The 20,815-nt window shown below is 44.6% G+C and overlaps 1 protein-coding gene across 2 annotated transcripts in view; it reads right to left on the bottom strand.

The window, feature by feature from the left end:
• ANTXR1 (ANTXR cell adhesion molecule 1) overlaps positions 1-20,815 on the bottom strand; it is a 207,805-nt gene that overhangs the window by 75,449 nt on the left and 111,541 nt on the right. For both annotated transcript variants that reach the window (XM_044279268.1, XM_044279269.1), the window contains 2 exons: positions 10,849-10,944; positions 8,381-8,548 (listed from right to left, as the gene is read on the bottom strand). In XM_044279268.1, the coding sequence (XP_044135203.1) occupies positions 8,381-8,548; positions 10,849-10,944 (264 nt within the window). The remainder of the gene's footprint in view (positions 1-8,380; positions 8,549-10,848; positions 10,945-20,815) is intronic.

The following is a 20,815-nucleotide window of genomic DNA, read 5'->3' as shown; positions in this document are numbered from 1 at the left end:
GCTGGCATGGTGCTCTTTCCCTGTGCCGGTATCAGCCTCAGGGAATAAACTGCGCATGTGCTAGCTGGCATGCACGAGATTACGGCGCTTCAACTATGTGACATCAGCAGAATGCTACCACTCATCATCAGACACTGTCAGGTAATGTCTCCTCCAGAGTTATCCTCCAACTGGTTCACACCCCCATGATGACTTCTCCAGGCCATGACTTCTTGCTGCAGAGACTGCCAGCCATATGTCTTCAGCTTCTCGCATTATCAAACACATTTGCTTTCTACATACTAACACAAACACCTCTTAGTGCCACCTGCTGTGCCATGCATATAGCAGCAATATACACTGTGCCCCAGAATACAGTCATGCCACATACTATACCCTCTGAAAATAAAATGCCACACACAGTACCCCAATGGTAGTACCCTTATAGATACTTCATGCTCTGTGTCCCCTGTATATATTGCCACATGTTCTGTGTCCCTTATATAGAGCCTCATGCTCTGTGCCCCTTTATATAGCGTCTCATGCTCTGTGCCCCGTTACTATTTTATGCTCTGTGCCCCCATAGTTCCTCATGATCTGTGTCCCCATACTGTGCCTCATACTCAGTGCCCCCATACTGTGCCTCTTGCTCTATACCTCTATAGCTCCTCATGCTTTGTGCCCTCCCTACAGTGCCTCATGCTCTCTGCCCCCCCCCCCCATTAAGAGCCTCTCTGTGCCCCCATACTATACCTCTTCTGTGCTTCCATTCTGTGTCTCTCCTGTGCCCCCATATATGCAGAGCACACTGCATAATTCTTACCTTTTCCCAGTCCTACGACCTCCTCCCACAATTTAGTCTTGGTCTCTATAGAACTTTGCAGGTAGTTCGATGAGGCCCACATCACAAGGTGCAGAATGGCCAGGCAGGGAACCAATGGTTCCCTTGTCCTGCCAGTGCTGAGGCAAATGCTCAATTATATCTGCGCCCTGTGAAGACAGACATAATTAAGTGCAATGGTGCCTGAACACCTGGTGACCAGGTGCCTGGGAGAGGGGGTTGTATGGTGCCCCCTTCAGGAGTGAAGGGTAGTGGACCCTGTGTGGCTCTACAGGTCACACACCTCTAAAGCCAGCCGTGTTCACCTCCCACCAGGCCCCATAGCATGCGCTGCCTCTAAGGTAGGTATACCACTGTCCACCACCCTTGGTTCCTGAAGTACAGTATAATAATTGTAAAATTAAAAATTATTCACTTATTTTGCCCTGTTGTCCCCATAACTTTAATCCCAGCAAGCTCTCTGGGTTGTTGCTCCTTATCAGAGTAGGATTCTGGTTTGCTGATGGATTTCTCTGGTTTGCCTGATATCCACAGTCATATTTCAAGGTTCTGAGAAGGATCATGCATTGACTTACAGGATAGATGCCTATAAGTGCATCAGGAGGAGAGCTATATGTTTTCCCAGGAAGCATTACCCTTCAAGAGGACCCGTAACCTCTCCTGATAAGTCTATTTCAGCAACCACTTGCACTCCCTTTGGATTATCTGTTATTATGACTCTATGTTGTTCAATTCCACTACTAGAAGTTTATGAATTAGTTCCTAGCAGTCTGCAATGAAGGTCCAAATGGGTGTTACCTGTGTCCCAGCACAGTCTGACACTGGCAGCACTGACTGGATAGTGTAAGACTTTGAGGAACACCCCTCCAAGTGGTAGTATCCAGCTGGAACTTCATTGCAAATTTTTAGTAATTCAGTCTTAACTTCTAACAGGAATAATGTATTTATACCAGGCAACTCACATACCGAGAAATCTCATGCTTTTCTTGCTTATTTATTTTTATTGAGCTCTCCTATTGGTGGCTGCCCTAAAGTACAGTGAATCTATGTTGGAAACAAGAAAAGCAGTTCAGTGCTGGGTCTCTCCTCCAGGGTCGGTCTTAACTGGCTCCGGACCGCCTAACGCAGATGTGCGTTCCGGAGGCGGCAGCGCTGCGCAGAGTCACGCATATACGCGTCATCTCGCGAGACGCGAGATGACGCGCTTTGCCGGCCCGCGCATGCGCAGTTCGGGCCGGCATTTCGTCAAGGGGGGTCGCGTCATCAGCTTGCCAGCCAATGATCGCGGCTGGCAAGCTGATGATTTTTAAAAAATCCAATGAGAAGCCAGATAACAGATCATATTATTAAATATTATCTGTTTTATGGCTGCCCTGCTCCTCTGCTGGTCCTTTTCGTCGGTTGGATCCAGCAGAGGAGCAGGCTTCACAGTGAGTAGCACCAACACCACATACTAGCCCCAGATCACCCCCCTGAACCCCAATTAACCCTTTGATCACCCCTTTGATCGCCCCTGTCAATCACTAGTGAAAGGAAAAACGTGATCAGTGCAAACTGTCACTTTTTTCTTTCACTGGTATTGACCGTTAGGTTTTAGTATAGTTTAGGTCCCTTGGTTAGGTAGTTATCGGTAGGTAGGGATCGGTTAGCGCCCAGCCCACCGCACCGCAGTCACTGATTCGCTGATTAGCGTATCGCTAATCAGCATTTGTACTTTTATAGTATCTGGAAGTGATCAAAACTGATCACGGTCAGATCTATAATAGTATTAGTGTCACTTTAGTTCGCCCTCCACCCAAAACGCAGTGTTTGCCCGATCAGGCCTGATCGGTCGCCCACACGTGCGTTCGCCCACACCCGCCCCACCGCAGTGACAACATTTAATTTTTTTTTTATCACTGCACATTCACTTTACAAGCGCTGCGGCGATAAAAAAATCTGTTTTGATATTTTTTATGAACCGCAGCGGCCTCCGGTACTTCGCTAGCCTCCCCTTTGTAAGACAGGCTTGCTTTTTTTCTTGGGTAGTCTCAGGGAATACCCCTAAATTTAGTTGCCCAAATGTCAAACAGGGGGCATTCTTCTGAAGAGGCCTACAGGCCTCTGACCCAGTCGGATAAGGAATGGGAACCCTCATCTGATGAATCCAGCGGGTCAGAATACGAACCTGTAGAAAGCAGTGGCTCTCTGACCCAAAGTTCGGACGAGGAGGCTGAGGTCCCTGATAGCACCAGGCGTACCCGGCCCCGTGTCGCTAGACCACAGGTTGCGCAGGATCCGCTTCAAGAGCAGCAGAGTGGGGCTGGTGCTGTCGGATTACGTGGTGAGGCATACACCAGCAGCGCAGCCCTCCCTGGACCTAGTACCAGCACTGCCGTACAACCTGGTGAAGTGGCGAGCACCAGAAGGGCAGTTGAAGCTGGTACGGTGGCACGAGCAGTAGTGACGCCGTCGCAGCCACCGCAAAGACGTGCCCGTAGAGCCCCTAGAATCCCTGAGGTGCTGGCAAACCCTGATTGGCAGTCCCCAACTTCAGCCGCACCTGTAGTTTTCCCTTTCACTGCCCAGTCTGGAGTTCGGGTTGAGACAGCTCAGATCGGTTCGGCCCTGGGATTTTTTGAGCTGTTCTTGACTGCGGAGCTATTAGACATAGTTGTGGCCGAAACAAACAGGTATGCCACACAATTTATAACCGCCAACCCGGGAAGCTATTATGCCCAGCCTTTCCGGTGGAAACCAGTCCAAGTTTCCGAAATTAAAACTTTTCTGGGCCTTCTCCTCAACATGGGTCTAACTAGAAAGCATGAATTGCGGTCATATTGGTCCACGAACCCAATTCATCACATGCCCATGTTCTCTGCTGCTATGTCCAGGGCACGTTTTGAGGCCATCCTGCGTTTCCTGCACTTTAGCGACAACACCGCCTCCCGTCCCAGAGGCCACCCTGCTTTTGACCGGCTCCACAAAATTCGGCCCCTCATAGACCATTTCAACCTGAAATTTACAGATTTGTATACCCCAGAGCAAAACATCTGCGTAGACGAGTCCCTGATACATTTTACCGGGCGCCTTGGCTTCAAACAATACATCCCAAGCAAGCGCGCCCGGTATGGGGTCAAATTGTATAAGCTCTGTGAAAGGGCCACAGGCTATACCCACAAATTTCGGATCTATGAGGGAAAAGATCAGACCCTGGAGCCAGTCGGTCGCCCTGACTACCTGGGGAGCAGTGGGAAGACAGTCTGGGACTTGGTGTCACCCTTATTCGGCAAGGGGTACCATCTTTATGTGGACAATTTCTACACAAGTGTGGCCCTCTTTAGGCATTTGTTTCTAGAACGGATTGGCGCCTGTGGCACTGCGCGAACTAGTTGCGCGGGCTTCCCCCAACGGCTCGTTACCACCCGTCTTGCAAGGGGGCAGAGGGCCGCATTGTGTAACGAAGAACTGCTCGCGGTGAAATGGAGAGACAAGCATGACGTTTACATGCTCTCCTCCATTCACGCAGACACGACAATACAAATTGAGCGAGCAACCCGTGTCATTGAAAAGCCCCTCTCAGTCCACGACTATAACCTTCACATGGGAGGGGTGGACTTCAATGACCAGATGTTGTCTCCGTATTTAGTTTCCCGCAGAACCAGACGCTGGTATAAGAAGGTGTCTGTATATTTAATTCAATTGGCTCTGTATAATAGTTTTGTTCTCTACAGTAAGGCTGGGAGAACTGGATCCTTCCTCAAATTTCAGGAAGAGATCATCGAGAACCTCCTGTACCCAGGAGGTTCCGTGGCCCCATCCACCAGTGTAGTTACCCGTCTACACGAGCGACATTTCCCCAATGTCGTTCCTGGTACCTCAACCCAACCGTCACCCCGAAAAAGATGTTGTGTCTGTAGCAGGAGTGGAATAAGGCGTGACACCCGCTATTTCTGTCCTGACTGTCCTGACCACCTTGCCCTATGCTTTGGAGAGTGTTTCCGGAAGTACCACACACAGGTACACCTAGCATAGGGATCATCTCACCAGGACAGGCACACAGGGCTATTAGGGCCCATTCACTCACAGCTGCTGCAAACCTCTCCTTTCACCTGGGACAAAGTGCATAATGCACTTCGCCACATCTTTGGGCGATTTGCGCTTTGCACATTGACCCATGGGGAAGGAGAGGTTTGTTCTATAAAGGTAAAAAAAATATCTTGGTCAAATGCCAACTTTGTATAAAAAAATGGGAAAAGTTGTCTTTTGCCAAGATATTTCTCTCACCCAGCATGGGTATATGTAAAATGACACCCCAAAACACATTCCCCAACTTCTCCTGAGTACGGCGATACCAGATGTGTGACACTTTTTTGCAGCCTAGGTGGGCAAAGGGGCACATATTCCAAAGTGCACCTTTCGGATTTCACTGGTCATTTTTTACAGATTTTGATTGCAAACTACTTCTCACACACATGGGCCCCTAAATTGCCAGGGCAGTATAACTACGCCACAAGTGACCCCATTTTGGAAAGAAGACACCCCAAGGTATTCCGTGAGGGGCATGGCGAGTTCCTAGAATTTTTTATTTTTTGTCGCAAGTTAGTGGAATATGAGACTTTGTAAGGAAAAAATAAAAAAATAAAAAATCATCATTTTCCACTAACTTGTGACAAAAAATAAAAAATTCTAGGAACTCACCGTGCCCCTCACGGAATACCTTGGGGTGTCTTCTTTAGCGAAAAATTTATATATGGATGTCGTTATTTTTGGCAAAATTTTACAGCTGAAAGTGAAAAATGTCATTTTTTTGCGAAAAAATCGTTACATTTTGATTAATAACAAAAAAGGTAAAAATGTCAGCAGAAATGAAATATCACCAAATGAAAGCTCTATTAGTGAGAAGAAAAGGAGGTAAAATTTATTTGGGTGGTAAGTTGCATGACCGAGCGATAAACGGTGAAAGTAGTGTAGTGCAGAAGTGTAAAAAGTGGCCTGGTCATTAAGGGGGTTTTAGCTAGCGGGGTTGAAGTGGTTAAAGGGGTTTTCCCATAAAAAATATTCTACAGTTTTCAAACCAGCACCGGGATCTGAATACTTTTGTAATTGCATGTCATTAAAAATTTTGCATAGCCGCTGAGCTATTCATTGAAATCTATCTGTATAGCGCCACCTGCTGTTTGTTCTTTTTCTTATTTCTTTGACCAGCTCACATGCTCAGCTTCATCCTTCATCTGCCTCCTGAGCTGTGATAGGGAGAACTGAGACACGCCCCCTGAGCTGCAGCAGAAAAGACACTCCCCTTGAGCTGTCAGCTTGATATAAATGTAGCAGAGCAGTGAAGGGGGAAGCCGTTAGACATAGATTGTTGCCCTTGTCATAATGACACAGATCATAATCTATTCAACAGGATTAGTATGAATGTTATGCAAAACATACAATGATTGAACTGCCTATCCAACAGAAGTGACCAGTTACGCATTATTGTAGATATATCCCAAAATGGTGCCTAAAAAGTACAATCCCTCCTGCATAAAATGCCTAAAGATGTGTTGAATTTACTAAGGGGCCTTGGGGCATCTCCTGCCAGCATGCTTCTTATTAAGACTGGCATAACGGTGCAGTCAGTCTAAAGATGTGCCTAATATATCACAGTGCTAGACATCTTAGACTAACTGTACACAACCTACTGGTTCATTTAACTTGGTGCAATTTTGGAGCACATTGGCCTGGATTTACTGTAAGTTAAACAGACTAGACCTGTAGACATGGAGTCTTTAAATGTGCCAGAATTATCACAGTGCATCAGGTTGTATGATACATGTGGCACATCTATAGACTGTCTAAAAGTTTAAGACAATGTTAAGTTGTCTTACTTTCACATTTTTACACCAAACATTTTGGCACATTTCGGTACAAAAAGTGACATCTGGCCACACCACTTCTCCGCTAAGCCATATCACTTCTTACCAAGCCACCTCCCATGTCAAGTGAGTCTAAGGAAAAAGTAGATGCAACTTTTAGCATTTTGTGCCAACCCAAATTTACACACAATTTCCTGCTAAACGAATCTCTTTGTTGGACGAGGCACAAAATGTGTCTAGAACACACAATTGTGGGGTATGGCATCTACACCAGAGTTCTGGCGCATTTGGATCAGAAACCTGCCCCAGTGTTTTTGAAGAACTATGACCAGCTATGGTTTACAAAGAGTTTGTAGTTGCTATCCTACTCTGTATTTTTATGTAACCTAATGGAGTAAAAAGATCCATTATTTTAACATTTCTATTATTTTAATTTGTATTTAAAAAGTATAAAATAAGTGGCGGTACCAGCGCTGGAATAAAGAGCGGGGGGGGGGGGGGGGGTGGTTTTATATAGCTAAGCTATTAAAAAGTACCTGTTCCGGTGAGGTGATAGCTCGATGTTGGTGATTTGTATGGCGAATATTCAATCCATCGATGTTGTGGGGTAAATCGCAGTGCTTCTTGCTCAACCTCAAAGCGCGTGCGCCGCCCCGGACGGTAGCTGGCATGCGCACGAAGGAGCCAGTTGGTATGGGATTCCGGAGCGTGGAGTGTGACGTCACAACGGTCATACGGTAAGTTCCGAAACGCGTAGGCTTGTTTTCGAAACTTGTAGGATTGTTTTTTGGTCTCTGGAACTTACCGTAGGACCGTCGTGACGTCACACTCCACGCTCTGGAATCCCATACCAACTGGCTCCTTCGTGCGCACGCCAGCTACCGGCCAGGGTGGCACACGCGCTTTGAGGTTGAGCAAGAAGCACTGCGATTTACCACGCAACATCGATGGATTGAATATTCGCCATACAAATCACCAACATCGAGCTATCACCTCACCAGAACAGGTACTTTTTAATAGCTTAGCTATATAAAAGCCCCCCTCTTTATTCCAGCGCTGGTACCGCCACTTATTTTATACTTTTTGCATGTTTTTTGGGATCGGGGCAGCCGATATCCATTCAGGTACCTAGCAACGGCTCTGTTTACCAATTGTTTATAGAGTTAACTATCCATCGACAGCGCAGGCACAACCATATTATATAATTTGTATTTAAGCCCAAGGCTAGATAATTAGCTGCTATAAAGAATCTTTACCATTATGGCTCATACCCACAATCACATTACATATCGATCCCAAGTGGCACAGAGCCACAATGAGCCGATGATGTTACCCTATAAATGCTTCTGGGCCTAAGGTGATATTATATGGAGCTATTGTAGTTGCATGGTTGTGCCTTGCATCATGGGGGAGTATTTAATAGAATTCAATTGAGATTGAAAAATCTTATTCTTGTACCCGGACATGGGAAAACCTCCATATGATTACTATATTAGAACTATTTTTTCTGCCAAAAATACTCTGAAGGAGAGCCGACTATAAAACTGAAAATACCTTTGTAATAAACACCATACAGAAATATAAAGTAAAATATACAGTACCATACAAACCTTCACACATCTACATAGTGTACCAATTGCTACCAATTCTTCATATGGTCAAGTGCATAAGCCCTTACAGTCACAGTTTATTTGAAAACAGTATACACTGATCCTACCTTAATTGGGGAGTACCACTTTCTAGAATAATTCGACTTCCCATAATTGCTGTTGAGAATCTTTGGAGAGGGAAACTCAAACTCTTGTTCTGGCATCTTCACCTTGGCATTCTTGGCTTTCTCTAACTTAGCTCCTTCTTCTGTGGAACCTTTTTCCCCCCAACGCACCTATACATTGAAATAAAACTTTTTAGCAATCAATGTAGGTACTACACTTTAGATCCACAAACTGGGAATAATATTTGATAGTTATTATGTAGCCATATCAGATTAGAGAGGGGACACCATGGTGCCTCACCGGTTAGCGCTGTTGCCTTGCATAACTGTGGTCCTGGGTACGAAGGCAAACAAGGACAACATCTACATGCAGTTTGTAGGCTCTCCTCATGTTTATATGGGTTTAGTCCCATGCTATGACTTTGACCATAGAGTGTCTGAGATAGGGAAATTAGATTGTAAGCCCCATTGGGGAAAGGGGCTGATATAATTAAGCAATGGGAGATAAATAATGAGTCTAACATAGGGTCTACACCTAACAACAGAGAAAGAAGATAGTGCAGGAGTAATGGAGAAGTATTTAAAGAGGTTGTTATGGCATACAAATATATTCATTCTCCACAGGTTGGGGGATAAGTACTGTATCTGATTGGTGCCATTCCTACCGCCATGACTTGGGAACTCAGGACTCCTATTCTCGTGATCAATGCAGCAGTCAGACCCTACCCTTCCTGTTCTTGTGATTGGTCTAGCAGTTGGACCCTACCAGTCAGATAAATATACCTATCTTGTGGATGGGGTATAAGTTTGTACTTTGGGACAACCCTTTTACAGCTGGAGTGGAGGTTCAATTAATGCTTACAGCTCATAACTAGTTTATTGAAGAAGATGAGATCATCACCCAAAGTATAAGTAGCCCATTTTATACATTATTATTTAGACGAGCCTTTGGCAAACATTAGCTCTGTAAGTAGAGGTCTGTAACATACGGTAGAAAACACACATATAAAATCCCCACTACTAAATGCAAAACGTAACTTTGTAAGTAGATGAGGGAAAACGGTGTAAGAAATGCATATTTAATAAAAAAAAGCCAGGATTTTTAAAAAGCACTTGTTGGTGTAAGGGTCAACCCCTAGAATGCTGTTCTTTGCACAGATATCTACAATATGGTGCACATAGACTGTGATGACTTATTTCAGCTACTAGAGGTCACTGTCGCTCTGAGTAAGAGGAAGCTGAACTGTTTCTGAGATGCACAAGAGGTAGGAGGAGCCAGAAGTTCCCGGGGTTTGAGTCCTGGCTAGAGGTGGGAGTGCCCTGAGAGCTGTGAGAGGATGGCTGCCATGTTAGGAGCCAAGTAAAGGCTAGTGATGGGACATGGAGCCTGACTGATGGAGTCCTAAGAAGCTGGCTGTGCTGGAGACAGGCCAAGATAGATTCTGAACTGAACTGCTGCAGCTGTGACCCAGAGAAAGAGACTGCACAGTGTGTTACAGAGGAGTGGGACCGTGTGTCAGAGACCAGTACAAGCCGGATCCTTCCTGCCAGAGCTGAAGAAGATCTGCATCTGCTGTAACCAGAGAGAGAAAGACAGACAAGCAAGCGACCGGACCTGGATCCAGACTGCATCTTATGGGATCAAGGAGAATCTGCAGAACTGTGAGTGGCACCGGTGCTTATCTGTGATAGGTTATAGAGTCAGGGACTTAGTCAATGCGCTGTAGACGCATCCCCTGGGTAGCAGGGCTAGATAGGAGTATATTAGCTGAGTGTAGCCTGGACTCTCATGTGTATACTGTGGAACACATTTATTCTAACTCGTGTTCATGTAATCTGTGTAAACCTCTTTATACTGTTAATCCGATTTTCCGGCAGTTACATCTGGTTCTTTAATAAAGCCGGTTTTTGCTTCAGTCTCCTTGTCCGCTGTACTGTACTTGAATCCTGCTTTGCGGTCTCTCCCTCCTCTGACCACTACATTGGCATGGATGTACTCCATAATTTGAAGTAGAGAATACTAAAGAACCCAAGTTTTTCAAAGACAGAAGCATTCTTAGAAATCATCTTTCAGTTCCCCCATGGGCCAAGAGTCAAGACATATCAAAGTGGATTAAGACACCATGGCCTGGGCTTCCTAATCCCCATTTGGAGGATCCTCCCTTATTTTGGTTCCAGAAGAATATTCTATGGAGTTCACTTCATGGGAATATTTCAGTGATACTGACTTTGCTAAAATGTTAGTACAATTTTTATGCATTTAAATATATGAGATTACCTTTTTACAGGCTAGTAAAATGATAAAATACAAAGAGTTCAGGAAACACTTTACTATGGGTCCAGTGCCGATGCATTACCATGTGACACAATGCAGGCCATAACTTTAGATTATAATATTTTAGTCATATACAAATACACAGTGTTGGAATAACCATGGAAAATATATAAGGAGAGAACAGAAGTTGTGATACCTCCATCCTTTTGATTCCTCCCACTCCTCGTCCTCCATAATAAGACGCATCCACCGTAGGCCACTTTTTTTTAGGCAATCCATCCTCCTCTTCCTCCTGCAATGAAGAGTCAAATTCAGGTCAGGGATGACTGTGGTCTAAACTAAAAAATAATCATTTAATGATTGTTGTGATCGATCTACAGCCCCCCTCACACCGCTGTACATTTCTTTCATCTAGGGAAATATATTTGCGATATTTTTTATCAACTATCGCAATTTGTACTATTGCACCAACTTCTGGGGATGCTAAGGATCCACTCTAATCAGGATCAAAGTCTTTGCATCTATTTAAAGGCAATGTCCACCCTCGAGCACCATTTTGGTGGTCAAAATTCTGTGCTCATTCATTTCTTAATATATTTTAAAGAAAACAATTCTGACTACCTGCAATTATTAGAGGGAGCTACTGCACACTGGTAATCATCAAACTTAATATGCAAATTAGGCCTTTAGTGCAAGGGCGTCACCATTGCTCTTGTGGCACCCAGGCTCCACTCAATTCTATGTCCAGCCCCTCCATGGCTGCTTTAAATGACAGGACCAGGCAGTGGGAAACAGTGAGGGAGGGGCTGGCCACAGAAAGAAGTGGAGCTTAGGTGCAGCAAGAGTAATGGTGACACCCTCATTGCACCAAAAGCCCAATTCGCATATTATGAAAAGTTTTATAGCATTTTAATCATATGAACCACAGCTATGGGTGTATGCAAACAGTGTGATAGTGAAGTCACTGGTGACAGATTCCTTTTTAATAATTAAAACAATACACAACTTTACAACTTGCTCCCCCTAGTGGCGACTGCTAGTAGCTAGATAACTATGTTTTAAATCTACATCTGTGCTGAGGATTTGGAGCTCCTTATCAGAAAGCTAAAGCTCACGGTGCAATAAAAATAAATGAAAAAAAATAAAAATAATTAGCAGAGAATTTAGGTGTTAAAACGTGGACATTCTCTTTCAGGTATGATGCTGAAGTAATATATACATGACATAGCTATTGGAGAGAAAATTTCACAATATTGTGTAGATTTGGATGATTTCCTAAGAAGCATGGCAAATAAATGAGTGGAGACAAAAGACAACTGAGATTCTTCAATATCCTCCTGGGTACATTCCATTCTTGTAATAAATAATCTTTAAAGCTCAGCAAAGAAGGGACACTTGTAAAATGCATTCTAACAGGTCTTGCACAATCTGCTTGACATTTAAAGGGACTACAGCAAAGTTAATTAGAACAGATGTATTATATGTGATAGTTCATGTAAAGCACCCACTGTCAAAAATACCAATCAATTAAAAGTATAATTTTTGGGGAAACAGGGACTTAGCATTTAAACTGCTGGGAAGAGTGAAATTGCTGAACACATTTAGTAAATGTGTGAGGCAGATTGCTTGTAAGGGAAGGAACCCAAGGTAATCCATACCTCCCATACATAAAAGGTGTATATATGTTGAGTGAGCTGAATTAAACTGTATTGTATTGTGCCCTACACTATCTGTATGTACCGGTAATCCAATGCACTAAATGTGTTCATTGCTGCCAAACAGATGGAGAAAGGTTATTAACAGAATGCAGGAAGTGAGTCAGTGTGTGGCTGAGACCACAAAGACCGCCTAGGGAGTCTGTGTAGCTCAGTCAGGAAAATGTAGCCCCTAGGAGCCAGGCTCAAGAGCCTGATGAATATGTGCGTAGTAAGCACATATGAGAAAGTGAGGCCTACTGTGAGACTAAGTGAAGGTCTGGGCCTAGTCAGCTCTTCAAAAAGCATGATGGAGGTCTGAGATAGAGGCAGTGTCATTGTGTGAGGATGGTAGAAGAGAATGTGAGATGGGCGCTCAATTGGAAACCCTCAAAAGGGTATCTCAAGAGTGTGACAGAGCTGCACAGGCTGGTGAGTTTGAGAGACTTTTGCATGGGAGTCAGTGGCTGTATATTGTTCCTTAAACATTGTTATAGCCCTAAGCAATTTAAGTATGGTATTGAGCACTGATTACCCCACAGCAGTCTGAGATACTTTGCCTGCTAGTGAGATGCTGTAAATATAACCAGTGTCTGTAGACATCCTGCTGCTGTCAATGGAAGAGGGGAGGTTGCCAACCAAAGTTCCTAGTGGCTAAACATATTTCAAGTGTTCATATTAAAGTCTGCACTGTGCTGTTATTATGAGTAAGACTAAGTGGTACTCTTAATCAGACAGTAACCCTATTCATGGACTTGAATGGTGTTGCCAGAGGGCTCTCTATAGTTGAAGTGTAATGGTCTACACACATTGCATGCAGCTGTGTGTTGTCCGGAGTAATTCCACAAATGGGAAGTGACCTAGTGGTTGTAGAGACCCATTTGAGTAGCCAGGACATCAATATACTAGTGGCTTGTGCAACCTCGTGAGTTTGCCTCCATAAGATTCACAGTGGTAAGACCAGACTCCACTAGGATTTATGATGGGGAACACAGTCCTCCAGACCCCAGCAAGGGAACACTTCCATTGTTCTCATATTCAGGAGTATTTGCCAACCAAGTGTAAGAAAAACCATTAAGTTATTTATACGTCTTCAAGTGACTGTAACCATTAAGCTTATGGGTAACTTAAATAGATGCTGTCACAGTGGACCGCCACCATAAACTACATGAGTAATGAGCAAATTATTCCTAACAGCAAATTGGCTATGCAATGCATACAGAGGTCTCCTGAGTGTGCGTACATATTGGAGAGGACTAGTCCTCTCTATGCATTGCACAGCTGGTTAGTGGGCGCAGAGCAGAGGAAAAAGGAGTCAGAATAAAGGTAAAAATCACTGTTTTGAGCTCAACATCAATAGCGCTTGAAGATTCATAGCTGTGGTGTTTGTAATGATAACTTTGCCACCAATGTCTGATTGATATGAGTTCTAACCACTGTAATCCCTGACGGTTGCTAGCATGAAGTGGTGTTGGTAGACTGTTTTCAGCTCTGCCAGATTTTCATCAGAGGCCACAATATAGTCAATAGATGACCATACTGCCCTGAAAAAGCTAATAGCTGTCAACTGAGCAATTATCCATTTCACAGCTATCGCAACTTTAGGGACCTAACTGAGTGGACATTCTAAAATGAATGAAGTTTATTTACTTCTTGAAAAATGAGTGAAGAAGTGAATTGCTCAAGATTTGCTCATCCATACCTGCTGTAGTTCTGATAAGTTCCAAAACAGCTTATCTACTGCCACCAGATACACATCATATAGACACAGAAATTAAAATGCAATGATGTGCAAAATGATTGTTTTTGTGGTATCTTTTATCCTATTTTGTGTGCTTTTGTTCTTGGGTTCTTCTTCCCCCACCTCTCTAGACAGAATCTCACATAACAGGAAATACCAAGGTCAAGGAGATGTCCTTCATAATCTCATGATGTAGCAGCACTCTACCTGCCAGCCAGACCACGAAAGCAATCACAACTGAGTCAAAAATCCTCCATTTTTTTTTACCACAGTCCCTGGCCAGAAAACATAATCACAACTATTACCAGTAGAATACACACGTTACTGCTCCCAGCTATCATGCCTCATTATTCAATCAAAGGTCATGAACTGGTGAGGAACCAAAGATATTCCCTTAAGAGACCTGGTAGATAAATCAAATGATGCGTTGCTGATTTTGTGACCATAGAAGACCCTAGAAGACAGTTTATTCTCCACTGCTTTAAAATGCACTTACTAGCTGATATATGGGGTCCAGGAGACTACTCTTGGCATTTAGACAGTATTCTGATGTTACTTTGGTTGTATTTAGTGACATGTTAACTTTATCTACCAATACCTATTGCTGAATCCTGAAAAATATGGTGAAATAGTATGTTCAGTAGTTCTTGGGGAAGAAATGCTTACAGAGCATGTTGCCAAGACAGTCATTTTGTAATGGAAACAATTTTAAGAAAATGCTCGGAAATAATGACACATTAAGGAAGGGTCTGCGGTCTTTCCCCTCAGTGATATTCATTCCCTTTCAGTTGCTAAACTGAAGTGGTTTCTGCACAGGAATATGGAAGCCTCTACTATCTGAGGATTGTCGAAGCATTATAAGGAATGGACCATCCAAGAGTTAAACAGTCCACTGGTGGATTTATGTACATTAGTCAGAGGTGAAAAGAAATAGTAACACCAGAGAAGGTGTCAAAAATCACTTTGTTTACAAACAAAATTCCCATATTAGTGGAATCAGGGTAATAAACTAATATATTCACAAATGCCCTTAAACGTTAGGGGTCCAAGGTTCAGAGCAGACTAAGGACAATATCTGCATGGAGTTTTTCTTTGTGTGGGTTTGCTCCGGGTACTCCTGTTTTCTCCCATACCAAAAATATACCGATAGAGAATTTAGATTGTGAGCCTCAGTGGGGACAGCGAATGATGATAATTTCTGTATAGTGCTGCAGAATTATGTTAATCTATAAGAGAAGTCACTTGGGACCCAGGGCCGGACTGGCCATAGGGCAGACCGGCATTTGCCCGGTGGGCCGGGCCGCCTCAGGGCTCGAGTGGGTGTGCCGGGTATATCCTAATCACACCCCTGTCACTGTGCTTCGCATCCTGCCAGCCCCGGCCGCACAGCTTAATCAATATGATGACTGTTTGAGTGACACAAAGAAGACACATAGATACTGACTGTGTGAGTCCACCCCCACAGCTCCGCCTCCTGTGCTCCGCCTCTGTGCTATGCCTCCCATCTTCCGGCGGCCGGCAGCGTAACGTCGCTCACTCCGGCGTCACGCGCCTGCTCCGCCTTCATTAATAAAGTGGTAGGAGCATGTGCGTGCGGCGTTACGTAGTGAGTGACGCCACGTCACGTTACGCTGCCGCCGGCCGCCTAGTTTGAATGTTGAACCTGAAGAGCGGGACTGGAGCCACCAGCTTCTGCCTGCCCGCACCAGTAGTGCCCAACTGGCTGTGGCTGCCGCATGCCCATGCCCACTGACTGTCCAAGGCAGTAAGTTAGTGATAGATTATTAGATAGTAACTTATGTAAGTGAGCTATTGAGCTTGTAAATAAACTTGTGCAAAGTATATGAGTAGTTACTAACTACTCATATACTTTGCACAAGTTTATTTACAAGCTCAATAGCTCACTTACATAAGGAACGGCGGGGTCTGTCTTACAATAGGGAGGGACACTGTTATGGGGGGGAGATATCTGTGGATCATGTGGATGATGACACATATATAGCACAAGATGCTTGCGCTGCCATATATGTGTGTCATCCACAGATCCCCCCCGGCCACCCATAACAGTGTCATCCACAGATGCCGCCATAACGGTGCCATGCAATCCACAGATATCCCCTTAACAGTCTATTAAGGGGATATCTGGGGATGACACTGTTATGACAGTGCATCATCCACAGATGCCCCCATAACTGTGTGTCATCCACAGATGCCCCCATAACAGTGCGTCATCCACTGATGCCCATAACAGTGCGTCATCCACTGATGCCCATAACAGTGCGTCATCCACTGATGCCCATAACAGTGCGTCATCCACTGATGCCCATAACAGTGCGTCATCCACTGATGCCCATAACAGTGCGTCATCCACTGATGCCCATAACAGTGCGTCATCCACTGATGCCCATAACAGTGCGTCATCCACAGATGCCCCATAACAGTGCGTCATTCACAGATGCCCCTTTAACAGTGCGTCATTCACAGATGCCCCATTAATAGTGTCATTCACAGATGCCCCATTAATAGTGTCATTCACAGATGCCCCATTAATAGTGTCATTCACAGATGCCCCATTAATAGTGTCATTCACAGATGCCCCATTAATAGTGTCATTCACAGATGCCCCATTAATAGTGTCATTCACAGATGCCCCATTAATAGTGTCATTCACAGATGCCCCATTAATAGTGTCATTCACAGATGCCCCATAACAGTGTGTCATCCACAGATGCCCCATAACAGTGTGTCATCCACAGATGCCCCATAACAGTGTGTCATCCACAGATGCCCCATAACAGTGTGTCATCCACAGGTCCCCCATAACAGGACTTTGTTTTCCGTCTTGCATAAGGGGACCCAGACTGATCCGTTATGCTTTCTCATAAACTTCTATTAGGACAGAGCAAAACGGAATGTCTCTTAGGGTCCATTCACACGTCCGTTGTTTCTTTCCTGATCTGTTCCGTTTTTTGCGGAACAGATCTGGACCCATTCATTTTCAATGGGTCCTGAAAAAAATCGGACAGCTCAATGTCAGATTTTTTTTTTTTCAGGACCCATTCAAAATGAATGGGCACAGAACTGGTCCAGATCTGTTCTGCAAAAAACTGAACAGATCAGGAAAGAAACAACGGACGTGTGAATGGACCCTTAAAGGTTTCCGTTTTGCATTCCATCTGGCCATTCCGTTATATTCCGTTTGAAACGGAACCTATAACGGAATGGCATAACACAGATGAAACCCACCCTGTACGGAATAGGTGGTATTTGCCAGAGATGCTGGAGAACTGTGAGTGCAATTTCGGGGGCACTGACCTGTACAGGGTGTGGAGGATGGGGAGGTTGAGATCCACTGAGGATATTAGAAGACTTTTCTGTAGATTCCTATATTGTTGCAAGATCTATATGTTGGTGGTTGCAAAGCTTGTGTGTTGGCTGAAGCCTTCCTATCTTACTGGTGGCTGGCTCTGCCCCTTAATTGTGCTTCCGGGTTTGGCTCCGCCCCTAGACTGCAACGGGGTGGGGCCTGTTGGGGGTCATGTGATTGGGCTGCTCAGTCAAAAATGCCCTGGCCTATTTTTTGTCCCAGTCCAGCCCTGTTGGGACCCATCTTGTCTAATTCCTGTTTCTGCATAATGTGATACTAAACCTTCTCCTGACTTTACCCTCATATCTATGGGGGTGTGGGAACGGGAGGTGACAATTACTTTTGGTATTACAAAACAATACATTACATGTCTCTTTTCCAGTGTCTCTGTTATCTAAAGAAGGATGGAACTCATGATTTAAATAAGGGAACCCAAAACATTGAAATCATTGAAAAACATTAAAACTAGTGTTCATCGAGCACTAAAGTGCTTGGGTGCTCTGGTGCTCGAATAGAACACTTTGGGATGCTCGGGTGCTCTACAGAGCTCCAGAGCACAATGGAAGTCAATGGGAGAACCCGAGCATTAAACCAGGCACCCCCTGCTCTGAAGAGAGGAAGAGGGGAGGGTGTCTGGTTCACAGGAAAAGGTCAGAAATTGATGGAAACACCACTAAAATGGTTCGGGAACAGCATGGGGAGGATGTCTGGATGCATCTTGGACTCTCAGGTCGCTGCTGGGAACGATGTTGTCCGAGTAGTACGTCACTTTTACAGACTGACAATAATACGCACAAAACCGAAGATAAAATCGATTTTAGAGGAAAAATTGTTAGGAAACATTCTTTCCTGTATATTTACTTGTATATAAAGTGCAAGTGCTGCCAAACATTACAAGAAGGAGGCACTCCGATACAACCTGTATATCACATAAAGGAGGGCCTCATTCACATTGTGGTACAATTTTTAAGGTAGTGGGACTCCTACACTCATAAAGCCTATGCACTAAGTGAAAGGGCTGCCAAAAATTACAAGGAACTGGCACTCCAATACACCCTTTGTTACACATAAAGGAGGGCATCATACACACTCTTGAAAAATTATGATTGATGGCCTGCTGGTGACCCTCAAACACATTAGGAGCAAGGGTCTGCTGGTGACCCTCTAAAACATTAGGGGCGATGGCCTGCTGCTGATCTGACCATCTAAAACATTAAGGGTGAGGGTCTGCTGCTGATCTGACCATCTAAAACATTAGGGGTGAGGGTCTGCTGGTGACCCTCTAAAACATTATGGTTGAGGGCCTGCTGCTGAGCTAACATTCTAAAACATTAGGAGCGAGGACAGCCTAATAAGCATGTTGACCAGACTCTTGGCTACTGAGACTGGACTTTGTGGAAGACAGGGTGGTGCTTAACCGACTGGAAGCATTATCTGCTGCAATCCAACCGACCACCTGGTTGCACTGGTGTGACTTCGAGAGTGGTGTCCTGCGCTGCCCTGCAAACTGGGACATGAAGCTAGGTATTGTGGATGAGTGTGTTTCTTGTGCTCTGGCAGCAGGCACAGTTTCACTGCGCCGAGGGCCACGGCCTTTGCATGCACCATCAGCATCACGGCCACTTCCATATCCCTTACTGCTCGCCTTGAGCATATTAAATGGTATATATGCTTGCAAGTATGTCTCACGTACAGTAGCGCAGGTTTTGTAAGTGTATGCGCAAATAAATTACACTGAATGTCACAGATATTTAGGATGGGCAAACGTTATACAGGAGATGTAGCGCAGGTAATGTCGCTGTCACCAGCGGCTAAGAAAAAATTACACTGAATGTCACAGATATTTAGGATGGGCAAACGTTATACAGGAGATGTAGAGCAGGTAATGTCGCTGTCACCAGCGGCCAAACAATTGCGCTGAATGTCACAGATATTTAGGATGCGCAAATGTAACACAACAGATGTAGTAGAGGTTGTGTCACTGTCAGCGGCGGCCGAACAATTGCACGCAATTTAGCGCAGGTTGCGCTAAAAATATATAATGCAGCCAGATAAAACAATAGTCTTTTAGGTCTTTAACACCTTTCAACAGAAAACCCTGCCTGAAAAAAAAAAAATAAAAATCCTGTCCCTACACATATCTGTCCCTTCTGCTGGAGCTCTCCCTGACTAAGACTGAGCCGAACCACTTGTCATCGGGTGCTATATAGCACCCGATGACGCGTTCCGGACAATAAATCACTGTAATGCCAGTAACCAACATGGCTACAGCATTACAGTGAGTGCCAGTACTTCCCCGCACACCGCAATGCTCGCCCAACACTAATTAAAACCCATAAGAAAATCTTCTACAGGCTTCTTATACATACAGCAATGAAGACTTTGTAAAGAGAAGTAGGAGTTTTTTCTTCCCCTTGGTTTTTTCAGTGTTTTGGGATAGGGCTTTCCTAATGGGGTGTTGAGATAGGGTTTCTACCAAAAATAATTCAGGCAGCCCACGTATCACCCCTGTTCTCAAATATATTGACACTGATATTCATATACTCTAACCTCAAAAGGGGAGAAGGTTGGGGAGGTAAAATGGATGCCTCCAAGAGATAAAAATAGAAAGCGAGTAGACCAGAGCTTGGCACAAGCAAAACCTGCCAGATTGTATGTTTGCCAGAACCAAAAATTTTCACCTTTGTTGAGAAGATATCGGTGATGTCCAATATGTTTGTGAGATAGGAATGGGTTCCCGAGGTGGGATCTACACCTATCGGACATTTATGGCATGGCCTGTGGATATGCCATAAATGCCCCAAATGGGAATAGCCCTTTAAAGATGCATTGGGATTTTTATGGTCTACTCAACTATATGAGGCAGAGGTTACTGCAGATAATAAACTTAGGATTGTTTCACACTTGCGTGAAACAGATCTGGCAGGCTTTTCTGACATATTTGCCAGGTTGCTGGTGGATCTCGGCCGGCCCCCATTATAGTGAATAGGGCCAGACAGAATGCCAGCAGCGCACAGATGCACCCCGCAAGGACGGATCCGTCAGGCTGTTCCCGGGCAGAAACAAGCCTTACCGATCACTTTATTGTAGAATAATGAGCTTAGCTTCAGGTCCACTGTTACAGGACATGACTTGCAGTCTGACCACTGAAGTCCTACAGCAGGGCTGGCCAACCTGCGGCTCTCCAGCTGTTGTAAAACTACTATTCCCACCATGCCTTGCTGTAGGCTAATAGCTATAGGTTGTCTGGGCATGCTGGGAGTTGTAGTTTTGCAACAGCTGGAGAGCCCCAGGTTGGCCATCCCTGTCCTACAGTGTCTGCTGTATGGACCAGAAGTCACTCTCTCCATTCAAGCTAATG

The sequence above is a fragment of the Bufo gargarizans genome, chromosome 2 (genome assembly GCF_014858855.1).
Source record: "Bufo gargarizans isolate SCDJY-AF-19 chromosome 2, ASM1485885v1, whole genome shotgun sequence".
Taxonomy (NCBI): Eukaryota; Metazoa; Chordata; class Amphibia; order Anura; family Bufonidae; genus Bufo; species Bufo gargarizans.
The sequence above is the reverse complement of the archived record's forward strand: the minus strand, read 5'-3'. Positions and strand labels throughout refer to the sequence as shown.